This window comes from Candoia aspera, chromosome 2 (genome assembly GCF_035149785.1).
Source record: "Candoia aspera isolate rCanAsp1 chromosome 2, rCanAsp1.hap2, whole genome shotgun sequence".
Lineage (NCBI taxonomy): Eukaryota > Metazoa > Chordata > Lepidosauria > Squamata > Boidae > Candoia > Candoia aspera.
This window is the reverse complement of record NC_086154.1, coordinates 172062306-172076425: the sequence shown is the minus strand read 5'-3', so window position 1 is coordinate 172076425 and position 14120 is coordinate 172062306. Positions and strand designations below refer to the sequence as shown.

Here is a 14120-nt window from a genome sequence, read left to right as displayed (position 1 = left end):
AAACCCATTCAATTTAGCAGGATTGACTTCTGAATAAAGTAATACAAGATAAAATTGATTTCTGGCTAACACTTGCTGGGTTTTTAGCATTGTTTTACTCTGCTGATAAATTGCATTTTTAAATTCTCATTCAACCATCACAACATACCACTCTAATGTCACTCTACCAGACTGATTCCCCAGAGCACTGCATGACACTAAATTAAAACTGACTTGCTTTCAAGGAATGTACTCAGGATTAAAACAATTTGAAAAGTTGCTTTCTGGACTCTGCCCCATTGTAACCCATGTGCTTGGATTTCTTTAACAGTCTTCCTCTTCAATTTCATTCTTCATTGCTATTATCAAGGCCCACAATTCTGTACATAAGTTGCTTCCTAATGGGATGGAACTTAAGTAAATGACATAAATACAGGCTTTGTAGCCATTCTTTTTAGATTATTTTAAGAAATAAATGTGAATGCTCTGATCTTAGTATATAGCCTGACCCAGTGGGTGTTTTCTTGGACCCATACACTTCCTGATACAGAGTATACACATGACTCTAGTGTTCAAGTGTAACTCTAATTCAGAACTGACCCAGAGTTCTGAAGTAGAGTTTTTGAGCACTTGTTGGACAAGGAAAAAGATATTAAAAGATTCAGAGTCAAACTGGTCATGCCTTAATGTTGGACCAGTAACCCCATCCTACACAGGCTTATTCAGAAGAAAGGGCTGCTTCAACAGTTTTTAGTTCACAACTATAGATGCAACCTTATGCACACTTCCTTGGGGGCAAGCCGCTGGGGACAACATCGCACTCCCCAGCGTCCAACAGTACATGTACAGCCAGGGTTAGGATGCACACTGTTTAGTTTTAAAAACAGTTTCACCTCAATGTAATATTTTAGGGCTGAATTAGTATTTCCAGGGAACAAGATTATAGAGGTCATCCAAAGATCATCTTGCTCTTTGCCATTTTCTGTAAAAAGGGAGCCTTGGGTTGAACTCTCATGGGGGGAGGGGGGATGTCTCTAAGAAAAAATGTGACAAGTAATTTTATTTAGCTAGTTCAGATGCCCCAGAAATCAGCAGGTAGTGTTTTGAGAGAGAAAGGAAGGCGGGGGAGGAAGGCTTTAACAGATTTAAACTTAGCCATTTAACAAATATTTCTTTTAGAAGGACCAAGGGATAAAGCAAACAGGAGAAGGAAGCTGTTGCTGATGAGGTTCATTTGGAATATAGGAATCTCCCGTCTGATTTCGCTCCCTCCCCCCACCCCCACCCCCCCATCTTGGTGAGATGCGGACACTGCGGAGGATCCAGAGATTGGCAAAGGAGTGTCAAAAGTAAACAAAACTAAAAAGAGCCCGACCCATACAAACAGCAGGCAGGCACCTCCGCTGAACCTTATCTTCCCTCCCCGCTGGATCTCATTAAAGGCACTCTAAATCCCATCAAGGGCTAATTTACGCCCCGCCCCCTCTCTTACGAAGAAAACACCACCCACGCCAGCTCCTCTCTCTCAGAGCCTGGAAAAGCGGTTTCCCTTCTTTGCACTCAGGTTATGCGTGGGGAGACCGGCTCTTCAGTCTGCAAGACTTAACTTACTCAAGAAGTTAATTCTCTCTCCCCCACACACACTGAGTACACCCTTGCTTCCTCCCGAGGAACTGCGAGAAAGAAACCTCGGGGGCCCGCCGGCCGCTTTCAACGCACCTCGAATGGAAGGGGAGCAAAACGACGCCGACACCCTGCCCGTTTACTCAGAAGTCCTGTGCTGATGGGGTGGGGGGATTTACTCCCTGGTCAGCACGAATCTGCCCAGGGGCTGACTTCCTCGTAAGCTTCCCTGAGCCAAAGAACTTCTCCAACGTTTCTGACAGATCCCCTCCGACGTCCCAAGGCGACGTCCATTTATTCGCCTTGACTCATAAAACACACACAGGATCGCGCTGGTGTGGCTTGAAGGGAGGAAGCCACGCCTGCACGCAGGGCGCGGTAGGTCCGGCTGCCTCGTCCCGTAAGCCTCGGTCAAAACCGAAAGTCCGAGCCGGCCGTAAAGCTTTCCACCGCTCTACACGAAAAAGCCTGCACAGATGGGTATTGCTCAGGCACAAACAGTTGGAGGTGTGCGCGCCCTCCCCCTCCGATTCCCGAGAGGCAAACTCCCCTTCCAAGCCGCCCTCCCACCTTTGCGGGACGAACTCGGGAGGTCGGGGTCCCTCCGCATCCCGCGCTGGGTGAAACCCGCCCGCACCTCGCCCTCCCAGGGCAAGAACTTACTTTTCTGCGGAGCTCGCAGCTGCTAGCAGCGGGATCCCGGCTCCGCTTCTCTCCCGCCAGCAGCAGGAGGAGGCAAGTCAGCGGCAAGCGAAGCCCGGCGTTGTGCACCACCATCCTACTTTACTCCACGCCCGGGACACGGATGGGTGGGGGGAGAGACACGGAGGAGAAGGAAGAGGGGGTGGAAGTCTCATTCACTCGGTCAAAGTACTAACAGTGCGGAGGTGGGCTTCGGTGGTCGGCTTTTTCCCCCCAGATCGAAGTGTTTTTTTCTTCTTAGGGTGCCTAAGGCGGCTGTCCTAGCGGCCCACTCCCGGAATCACCCCCTAGCCAAGCCTTCCAGGCGCTGCCCCCACCTCTTAAAGGGTCTCTGTCCCAGGTTGCTTGGAGGAGGAGGAGGACTCGCCATGCCGCGGGGAGAGGGGCTCCGTCCCCCGCCCGATCCCTCCGTCCGGCGCTCGCCTTCCCCGCGCAACGTTGCTCCGAGAGCCGGCCGGCAGAGGCTCTGCGGCTTCTGGAGCAGCCCCTGGACGGAGGCAGCAATTCACACGCTCGGGGGTTTGGCCGCAGGAGGTGCCTAACCCTAAACTCTCCCGCCACCGCCCGGAGAAGCCCTCCTCCTCTCCCCGCTCTGACCTCCGCCCCGGGCCCAGTTGGCCTCCTGCTGGATTTTCCGCGTAGTTGTTGCAAGACATCCCACGCGGCGACAACCCAGCGCAGAGTCCTTAGGGCGGTGGCGGTGCAACAGGTCCGGAATAATGCTCCAAGCCCCCATATCGGGAAAACCCAGAACAGCCGCGTAATCATACAGGAGATCTAGGGAATGCCTTGCTGATAAGTTAACCCTGCTCCCTCTTAGGCTAGGCACAAGCCCCTTCTAGCCAGTGGATCATCACTAAAGCCCTGCGGTTGTTGCAGCGTTTGGCTGGTTTTTAACCTAACCCGCCAGGTAGAGTGGTTGGGTTTATAATTCTAGTACACGAAGCTATAAGGTGGCGTGGTTTGGGCTTAGCCTGTTTTCTGAATGTGGTTTGTTCCATACAGGATGCTTAAAGAGTCTCTAGCCTATGAATCTGTGTGAATCAGATCCTAGGAAGGAAAACTGTAAAATAAGGGGATAGTCAACTGCCAAAAGGCAGCCTGCTCAGTCACAGAATGAGTCCTGTGGTGGCCTGGAGTCAGTCACCAAATACCCGTTTCACAGAAAAGCAAACTGGTGAAGCTACAAGACAAATAAATTGCTCAAGATACAGGGCTTCTGCCTCCTGCTCAACAGCCTGCTGTGAAGTCACTGGTTGCTTTCATTTTCTTTCTTTTCACTGTGAAGTCGCTTTCATTTTAGATCAACAGCCAAACCTTCGGCCAAATCTACCCACTGCACTGATTTCCCTCTCTTTCAACAGCAGCTCTCATGAAAAGACTAAATTCTAAGTAAACAATATCAGACCATCATTAGCGGTAGTCACACCGTATGGGTATTCCTAATGTGGCTTGTTTTCTGCCTTGCTGTGGTTGAACCTAAACACTCTGGTTTGTACAGTAAATCATGATTTATAGCTGAGCGTGTGTGAATACAACCAATAGTATCATTTTCTAGGGCCATCATTTGGTTATAAAGAATTCTTAGCTGATGATTTAGACCTTTTAATTAAAAAAGTAGGTTAAGGAAATTGCTCATACCCAAATGTCAGGGGTCTTCCCGCCTACATTTCTTGAATAAACTGCAGTTGGCTATATTTGCCCAACATCGTATGCCATGCTTAATAAATCATAGCAATTGGGTTCATACAACATGATAAGGCAAAACCAGATGAACCACATTATGGCTTACTCTGATATGAGAACCACCTCAGAGAATGAGGAACTTCTTCCAAGATAGCTCCTTCATTTTGCAGTTTGCTGAAAGCTATTTTTCCCAATCTGGTGTCCTCTATCTATGTTTGCCTCCAACTCTGATAATCCTCAGACAGCAATGCTAGTGGAATAACAAGAGTGTGAGGCAACAAGAGAGTGGAAACTTCAGAATCTATATAAACATTCAGGAAGCAAAGCTGAGAAATCTCAAATCCACAGGGCAAAATGTGTATTGGGCTAAATCAAAAGGCAAAAAATGTCCACGTTTTTAAGTGACTCAGATATTCAAGATGATTTGGAAATCTGGAAGGCTTGTCATTTTTCTGTTGAGTTGAACTAATATGAGTATTATATCTGCACAAATAAACATTCACTTAAAAGATAAAAGTTTACCTCTTAAAGGTTCAGGAGTCCAAGAGGTGAAACTTCATGGAATTTATATACAAATGACTCTGCCTCATCCCATCCTTGATATTGAAGTTTCCTCATCAGGTTCCTTGAATTTTTGTTTCTATTAGAAGCCCCCAGAAGTGAATTGCATTTTGGCTGTGTTTATACTACACATTGTGTTATACAACCCCAAAGTGGCCAACCACATTTTAAGTGTTTGGTGCAAACCTAACCTATGTGATTAATTTTGGTTCAGTATGTCACGTGGACACAGAAAATTGGATTGAGTAAATTGTGATTCAATGAACACAATGAAAGCCACATCTGGGTACATAACAAAATGAGAAAAAGAGCTATCATAAGGAGTTAAAAATCTAACGATGGATCCAAAAGATGTTAAGAAAAGAATAGGGGGGAACCTATTTTTTTTCATTTGTCCCAGCCTGTAATGATTGGGCTTAGCATGTGTTTACAATACACTAAATCCAGACATTTGCAAGGTTACCTTCCAAATCCAAACTCAACGATACTGGCAAATGGCAGCTCTTCTGTCCTGAACTACATGAGAGGCCTCCAAACCATAGCTAAAGTTAGCAATGTGTTTGGTGATGGGGGCACACACACTTGTTCATCAAGCTTCCTAGTTTAGTATGCTGTGTGGACCATCTGTAAGGAAAGACCTGTTCAGTATTTGTATAATCATAGGGGTATTACTTAGAACAGTGTTTCTTAAACTTATACCCCTCAGGACTCCTTCCCACTTTTAAAGATTATGGAAGACCCCCAAAGAGCTTTTGTTTGGATGGGTTGTATTTATCTATATTTACGGTATTAAAAATTAAAATTGATGCATTTGCTGCCACTACCACCTGAGAGCACGGTTGTTTGATGGGGTTTTAATATTGTCTTATTTTTCAACTTAGGCTGACAAATAATTGTGATTTTGTGGACCCCTGAGAGGGTCTTGGAGGATCCTCAGGGGTCCTAGGATCACACTAAGAAACACTGACTTAGAAGGAAGACCCACTGAATGTAATGGGACTTGTTGTTAGAGTCCACTGAGTCATTTCTGACTCTGATGAGTGCGACATTTGCAGCAGTGGTTTACCAGTACCTTCCTCCTAAGGCTGAGAGAGAGGGACAGGCCCAAAGTCACCCAGCTGGCTTTCGTGCCTAAGGCAGGAGTAGATCACACAGTCTCCCAGCTCCTAATCCAGCACCTTTTACTACTACAACTAGCTTTCTTAGTAGGATTTAGTCTCAGAAAAATACTATTCACCCTTAGAGTGCAATTCCAAGAACATTTATCCAGGTATATGTCCTACTGAACATAATGTTGTGAATAAACATGCTTTGGATTGTACTATCACTACTATTACAAATAGGAGCCATGGAGACAGAATGGTTTAGCTGAGGTCACCTCATTTCACATCAAGGGTAGCTTCTAAAGTGGGAACTTCCTGGTTCCCCACTCAGCCTCATCTGCAGCCACTATAATATATGCCAGCTCTGTAGACATATGATGGTGAGAAAAAGACATGCCACAAAGTGCTGCATCACATTCCTTCTGGTGAACGTTATTATGTGGTGTAAAAAACCCAGCTAGAATAAAAATAGCTTTAATAATTAGAACAACAACTAAGCTTTACAGGAAAAAAGGGCTTGTATCCCACCACATTTTCACTTAATGGAAAGAGATATTAGAGTAATATCTATCTTTTCATAAAAATAATGCTGTACCAGTTTGCTTAATCATGATTTACTGAATAAATCATAATTGGTTAAACTGTATAACACACAGCCATAAACCATGGTTTATAAACCAGTAGCTTGATTCAGTAATAGAGTAAGCCAAAACTCAACAAACTAAATAGCTTAGTGCAGTTTGTGAATCCAGCCAGTGAATAGTGGTTTATGTAACTTCTGTTGACCAGGACCCCATTTTGTACTGATACAATATGAAGTTCCTTACTTCCCCCATCCTTGTAGCCATTCCATCAAATCATTATACTGATGCTAAGCAATGTAGAGAAAAGTAATTTGTACTAATTAGTTGAAACATTTTAACATATTCACTGCATTAATCAACTGAAGAAAAGTCTGGGAGTTTCATTAAAAAAAATCTTAAATTTGTACCTCTTCCCTATTTCAACTTTTTTCTTATTGATTATAATGACAAATAAAGTGGAAGCTGGTACTGATAGAAGAAGGACTTTGCCCTGATGAATCAGAGAAATTATACATGAAACATTTTAACATATTCACAGCATTATCAAGTGAAGAAAAGTCTGGGAGTTTCATTAAAAGGCATCCTTAAATTTGTACCTCTTCCCCATTTCAATTTTTTTTTCTTTTTGATTATAACAACAAATATCACAGATCATTTTTCACATTTTCTGAAACTCTGATGGAAATATGATTCATCTTTGCTTTCTGGGAGGTCCAACATAAATATGACAATTATTTGGACTTGGTCTCCCAGTGACTCAAGATTAGAGGACCAGAAAACCAAGCACTCTTGATATTTATAAAATGTTTACTGGATTTCCAAGAAAGCCTCAAGGTCTTGAGCAAAACACAAAAGAAAACCATAATACAACAGCTAAAATACTGTAAGCTACCATCAAAACACAAGTCTCTAAAAGAGATGGAAAACTTGTACACATATCCTGCAGAGAACAGTCCCATCAACAGTATACAACTCCATGAAATCCTAAGGACAATTTAGCCATGGTGTACTTTTGGCATAGTGTGATGTGCAAACTCAGCTCCTATGATTTATAAACCATGATTTTGGGCATAATGTGCTATGCACAACCAGTTAGTGGTGAGGTATTCAGGAAGTTGTTGATTTTTCAAGACAGCAATAGACAAATGTAAAATAAAACAAATCAAAGTTAAAGATACCATGGTTCAGCAGGTTGGGCAAATCCAGCCTGCATTACAGAAAATCTTAGGTAACTATAAATTTGATCAGTGTAATTTAATTTCACTGTACTGGTTTTATTATTGCTTAAGAGGATGCAGAATTTGAGAATCCTTGCCCTACTTTAAAACTGCTTGTGATTTGGAACATCCATGAATTTCTGTGAATCCCAGAAGCTACTGTATGCTCAGTGGTCCTAATCGCACTACACGCAAAAATGTGATGTGACTTATTTAGATTTGACTCCCCCATTGTCCTTTGAAAGTTATGACTACAAGGTACACAACCACAGCCACAAGTCTGTCATACACATGCTGTGAAATGGGATGAGATAAGAACAACCCTCTTCTTTCCAATGGAATTGCACTGACTGAAATGATAGGGAAATGGGAGATAGTTTACTCAATCTTCTCAGCCTTATGTGGCATCTGAACCTGGACCGTAAATTAAATTACAAGTGAGGAAGAAACCACAGTTCATACTACTTATCCGCCTGAAGCCCCATTTAAGGGAAGTTTGATCTGTGATTAAGTCTCCCTGCCGGCCTTCAAATGGAGAAATGGAAGATGGAAGTGCCTACAACATGGGCTTCTCCCACTGAAATCTTTTCCACTGACTTTGTTTTCACACTCCATACCCAAGCATGGAAAGAGTGAAGTGGGAGTACAAGGGGATGGGGAGCCATTTCCTGCTCCCTTTCCTTACACTGAGGAAAGTTTCCTGCCTTTTCCCTCCTTCAAAAGCATCAATAAAATAGAGGTTATTATTTTAATCTGATGTATAGGCTGTTTTTTATTTGAAACAACACTCAAAGCAGCTTACTGTATATCTTAAATCATATTTTTTAAAAAATCAAAGACAGATAAAATCATGGAGTCCAAAAGTCTTGATTTTCTCCAGGCAGAGAAGGGGAATCCCAAATACCACTCACAAGGGAGGGCATTCCATGGCTTAAGAGTTGGTACAAGAAAGCAGCCTCTCCTCATCTCCCTCCTTTTGAGCAGTCTTCCTCAGATGATGTCACCAGGATCTACTAAAAATAATTGTCTGACTGATTACGTGCCATCAACTTGTTGTTGACTATTAGTGACCACATAGATCAGGGTTTCTCAGCCAGGGTTCTGTCACTCGGGGTTCCCAGGGAGGTCACAATTTATTTAAAATGTATTTCCAATTCGGGCAACTTCACACTGAAGAGGTAAGTTTCATCCTTTATTTTTAGTTTAAGAACCTTATTCACGCATATATACAGGCCTACATATGAAATGAATATAATAGTTTTGTAACCTCTGGCCTATATTTGAGCCTGAATGCGCAGGGGTTCCCCGAGGCCTGGAGAATGTTTCAAGGGTTTCTCCAGGGTCAAAAGGTTGAGAAAGGCTGACATAGATAGATATCCTCCATGGCAATCTGTCCCTAACCAGGTCCTTTAGCTTTTCCAACCATCCACTCATAGCCACTATGACTGAGTCCATCCACCTTGCTGCTGGTCCTCCTCCTCTTCTCTTTCCTTCCATCTTTCATGATGGAACATAAAAGTCTGCTAGTCATACAAATAGATCTAGGACAAAGAAGTCTGGATTAGTGTAGTTGCTGCAGACCTTTCAAAGACATTGATGGTGACATTTCCCCTTAAGCAGAGGAAACATTCATTCTTTGTAGGAGGGATATTCTGAGAGAAGTTACAGTGTCCTGAGGAGCAGTCTTGAACCTTTTCTTCCCTCTTAGGTCTCTGACAGTACTTTTATTTGCCCACATTGGAAAAAGTAGTTTAGCATACTTAGCAGACAGATATCGGCTTTTACTACAGAAGTTTTGAATTGCTGGTTTATATATATATATCCCACTAAGGTATTAAATCAGTCATTTTAGAATGCAGGATATAAATAACTTAAATAACTTAAATACTAAATAAAGGGATTCTGGCTCAGCCCTATTGCTTGACTGCAACACAGTGTCAGAGCTCAAGATAAAGTTTGTCTAAGGCTGTTTTAGGCTGTGTGGCAAGTCCCCCTGCCCCAGTAAGAAAACCTAGAGATGTGGGGCGGGGTGGGGGGGGGAAGAGCCAAATATGATACTTCAAAAGAAAATTTAAAAAGGAAACACAATTCTGTTACAATTTTTGTTTTTATTAAATGATATATTTAGGAGAAAAAGTAGAATTCTTAGTATAACCAAGGTGTAGTGGTGGAAGGAAACGCATGCAGCAGTTATTCACAGTTGCCTGGTACACTGTGGCAGGTGAGAGAAGGTAACCTTCTTAACTGCTGATGATGCCATGGATATGTTCATGCAGTTTTCTCAGCAATTATTAAATAAATGGTTTGCTGTTGCCTTCTTCTGGGTTGTTCTGCAATATCCTAGTCAAGCCTAAAGGTAAAGGTAAAGGTTTCCCTTGACGTGAAGTCCAGTCGTGTCCGACTCTAGGGGGTGGTGCTCATCTCCATTTCAAAGCCGAAGAGCCAGCGTTTGTCCGTAGACACTTCCTCTGTGGTCATGTGGCCGGCATGACTAAACGGAACGCTGTTACCTGCCCGCCGAAGCGGTACCTATTCATCTACTCACATTTGCATGTTTTCGAACTGCTAGGTTGGCAGGAGCTGGGACTAGCAACGGGAGCTCACCCCGTCATGTGGATTTGAATTACTAACCAGGCCTGATCCTGCTGAGATGCTTGTTTAATGAAGCTTAAATATTTCCTCACCTTTAATTGAATGCTTTGCTAAGTATTGATGAAGCTGAATTTATTTTACATTCTACAGAATTAGAATAATGTTATCCATCCGCATGAAAAAGATAGCTAGAGGCTTAACAGACAGAAGTTTTCAAGAAATGTATTATGGGCATTAGCCAGTAAGAAGTACTATGACTTTTTTTTCAGTTTTAGCCTGAATGTAACCAAAACTATAAACTTAGGTTGTTGCTTTTTTAAATAGCAATCTGAAAAAATAACTTTAAAGAACAGCATGTCTGCTTTCAGAGCAGCAAAGGGCTATCAATATTATGGGCAGCCATTCATTTCAGTCATTTTTTTTATTGATTATCTGCCATCAAGTTGTTGTCAACTCTTAGTGACCACATAGAGGGACCTTCTGCAGGATGATCTGTCCCCATCCTTCAGCATGGTCCCGATGGTGCACCCATCATTGCTGTACTCAAATTTTAGTCACTGTTGGATTTCAAATACATCCCAACTTTGAATTTTAAAATGGGCCATATGCTAATAAAATACCTTTCTGCATCTTGTCTGTTACCAAGCTAGGCTGGGCTTCATACCCACATGCAACATGCAGGGTTGTTTTGCAAATAAATACAACAGATACTTTGCAAGATACCCCAAGGAAGTGAATAAGCCTTTTCCCTTGGACTGAGGGGGGAGTGGGGGGAGTGCAGGGGAGGGGGAGAAAGTCCTCAAGATTATCTGCATTTGAAAAGACGTTTGCTTAGAAGGAGGGATGTGGATTTCAAAGAAGCAGAAGCAACAGAGGCCTATTTATGCCCTCAGATAAAAAGGGTTAGCGAACTTTGTAGTATGTTACTGTATGAAAGCATTAGGTCAGCTGGAAGGGAAATATGGAGAATATATTACAAAGTGAAGTGGTTACATGTAATTACCCAGCAGAGTCAGGCAGAAGCTCAAAATAGAGAAGAAAAAGGATGTTCTAAATACATCTTAATAATAGTCACCTCAAAGCAAGCTAAACAAACAAAATCTCTTAGCCACTGAAAGGGCACAAGGAGACGGTACATGGCCTGAACAGGGACTGCTGAATTGTATTCACCCTCCTGCAGAGCTCTGTAGGAATTAACGTTCCCACCCACCCCCCTCCACACAAAACACCTTAACCATTCCATAGATTCAAATGTCAATTCAGAACCAGAGCGTAAAAAATATTTTATATTCCCTTTTCTAACAGCGACGAAGAAAAAGCCCATGCATAAAGCCTAGCCAGTGGGTATGGGTCTTAGGCTAACATCAGAACAAATACATAGGAAAAGGGATGAAGATTAATTTTGAATGTATGAAATGAAAGGGGTGGTTTATTCCTGACTGTCCAGCAGATCACCACATGGTGCTCTGACACAACTCTGAAAGGGCAAATGGGAACCTTCTTGGGACAAAGGTGCACCAGCAGGAACAGCCTTATGGAAGCTGGAATCACAATGCAATATTGGTGCATTATCTGAAATTGTAGCTTAGGAAGGTAACCAACTAATTTTTGAAATGCCATCCCCCATCTTCCTGCGTATATCATTTAAAGTGGCTGCCTCATTCAGCCTAACAGTAGAGTCAGTTCTATTCTTCACTTTGCTGCCAATTTTCCTTTCAAATGGTCTTCCCTCCACCACCACTGTCCCCTGGCTGCCATGAATCTTGCTTTTTTAGGGGTTGGGTTTTGTAAAGTAGAGATTTATTTATTTGTTTGTTTATTTTCTATCCTGCCTTTATTTTTATAAATAACTCAAGGCTGTGAACATACCTAATACTCCTTCCTCTTCCTATTTACCCCACAACAACAACTCTGTGAGGTGAGTTGGGATGAAAGAGAGTGACTGGCCAAAAGTTACCCAGCCAGCTTTCATGCCTAAGGTGGGACTAAAACTCATGAGCTCCTGGTTTCTAGCCTGGTGCCTCAACCACTAGACCAGACTGGCTCTCTTAAAATTGCTTAAGATCCTCTTAAAATGGTACATAGCAAAGCAACTCCTTTTATATTACCACAGATTAAAACTTGAGAGATCATAGATCAATGCTTCTCAAGCTCGGCAACTTTGAGATGTGTGGACTTCAACTCCCAGAATTCCCCAGCCAGCCATGCTGGCTAGGGAATTCTGGGAGTTGAAGTCCACACATCTCAAAGTTGCTGAGCTTGAGAAACACTGTCATAGAAGCAGAGTGACTGTATCTACAAAGGGAAAGGATTAATATTGCAGGGTTAGCCCAGCGATAGAATCCGAATATAATCTCACTCCTTTCGCAGCTTCTTTTCAAAGACATTAACAATAGTGCCACCAGATCTCGGCCAGCAGAAATCCAGATGATCTCAAGGTGATAGCAAAGGGTTAGAGTTTGCTGTATCTCTTTTCTGCCATCAAACGCTCACCTGGATTTTTGTAGCCCAGATCAGGTAGCCCTATTTTCTAAGTGAGTCTTAAAGATCTCAGCTGGTTGATTATCTTCCCACACCAAAATTTAACATAAAGCGCCAATATTGCATTGTGACTCCAAGAGCCATAACTCTTTTCCTACTGGTGCTGTCAGTAGCACTTCGTCCCAGGAAGATTCCCATTTGCCCTTTCAGAGTTGGGTCTGACTACTGTATGCATGAATAAGTCTAGGGAATACACAGTATCTCCACTGATGCCTGCTTATGAGCATCCATTGCTTAAAGGTAGATCTTTATCTCAGTCTTAAGTCAGCACTATGCTTCTTCAGTCTCTACAGAGTTTTTCGCAGCCTGTTTAAGAGCACAGCAATCCGCAAGTTCCCCTTGGTCCTCTGGGTACTTCTTTGACCCTAAGCTATATCTGAGTCCCTGCGAAATCATGTTTTTTCTTCAGTGAGGGTTGTTTTCCTTCTGTCAATTATGTGCTTCCTTTCTACTGACAAAGACAAGCAGTTGGGTGCTTAGTGTAAGATTGACACAAGCTATACCTCTCCCCATGCAATGAAGCACATCTAACTAAGTCAACACAATTACTCACTCCCGTAATGTTAATGTGTGCTTAAATGCTCCGCTGAGCTAAGTCTCAACAACTCATTTCCTCTCCACCTCCCAACAGCGCCTTTCCTTATACCCTGCTGCTGTTGTTTTCAGCACAAGTAAAAGAGGATAAAGAGGATCACAGACTCACCTTTAGGAATCATTAGCACCAGAAAGTGCTAAAAGGATTGGGTTAAACAGTTGTTGTAGAATCCTTCAGTACATTGGGTCCTCTCTTTTATGGAAAGGATTTTTTCATGGACATATTAATGGACATCTCTGGAGAAGGCTCTAATACTGGGAAAGGTGGAAGGGAAGAGAAGAAGAGGACAACCAGCAGCAAGGTGAATGGACTCAGTTACAATAGCGATGAGTGCACCATTGAAAGAGCTGAAGGACCAGGTTAGGGACAGATCATCATGGAGAAAATCTGTGTGGTCACTAAGTCAACAATGACTTGATGGCACATAATCAATCAATTAATGGACATATTAAGAGATCCAGATGACCACTAGATGACAGCAGAACAGTTTGCTGTATCTCTTTGCTGCTATCTGTGGTCATTTGGGTTTTGCAGCCAAGGCATGGTAGCCCCAGCCAAAGTGACCTTAGTACTGCCACCTGCAGAGGGAGCAGAAACAGTAACACGGGCAAAAGAGATTTAACGAATATTGTGGCTTTAATTGGAAGGAGGCAACCAGCAGATACAAATGAGTATGTTTGGCTAACCAGTTGCTACTGTAAGAAAATAAAGATGCACTTGAGTTGAGCTTAATTCCTGGTGACTTCATCCCTGCAGATTTCTTGGCAATGTGTGGAAGTGATTTAACACTGCTTCCTTCTGGAATACATTTTTGGCTTCTCCTTCTGGCCCACTAATTTGGGATATCCATGCGGTCTCCCATCTAAATACTGATCAGGCCAACACTGCTTAGGTTCCAAGATGAGCCATGGTTTGCCAAATGATCCCATAATGGTTA

General features: G+C 42.8%; 1 protein-coding gene across 2 annotated transcripts in view; it reads right to left on the bottom strand.

The window, feature by feature from the left end:
• Nucleotides 1–2836, bottom strand: part of TRABD2A (TraB domain containing 2A) — a 69000-nt gene extending 66164 nt beyond the window's left edge. For both annotated transcript variants that reach the window (XM_063294881.1, XM_063294882.1), the window contains exon 1: nucleotides 2266–2836. In XM_063294881.1, coding sequence (XP_063150951.1) covers nucleotides 2266–2379 — 114 coding nt within the window. In that variant the 5' untranslated portion in view covers nucleotides 2380–2836. The remainder of the gene's footprint in view (nucleotides 1–2265) is intronic.
• Nucleotides 2837–14120: the final 11284 nt, after the last annotated feature.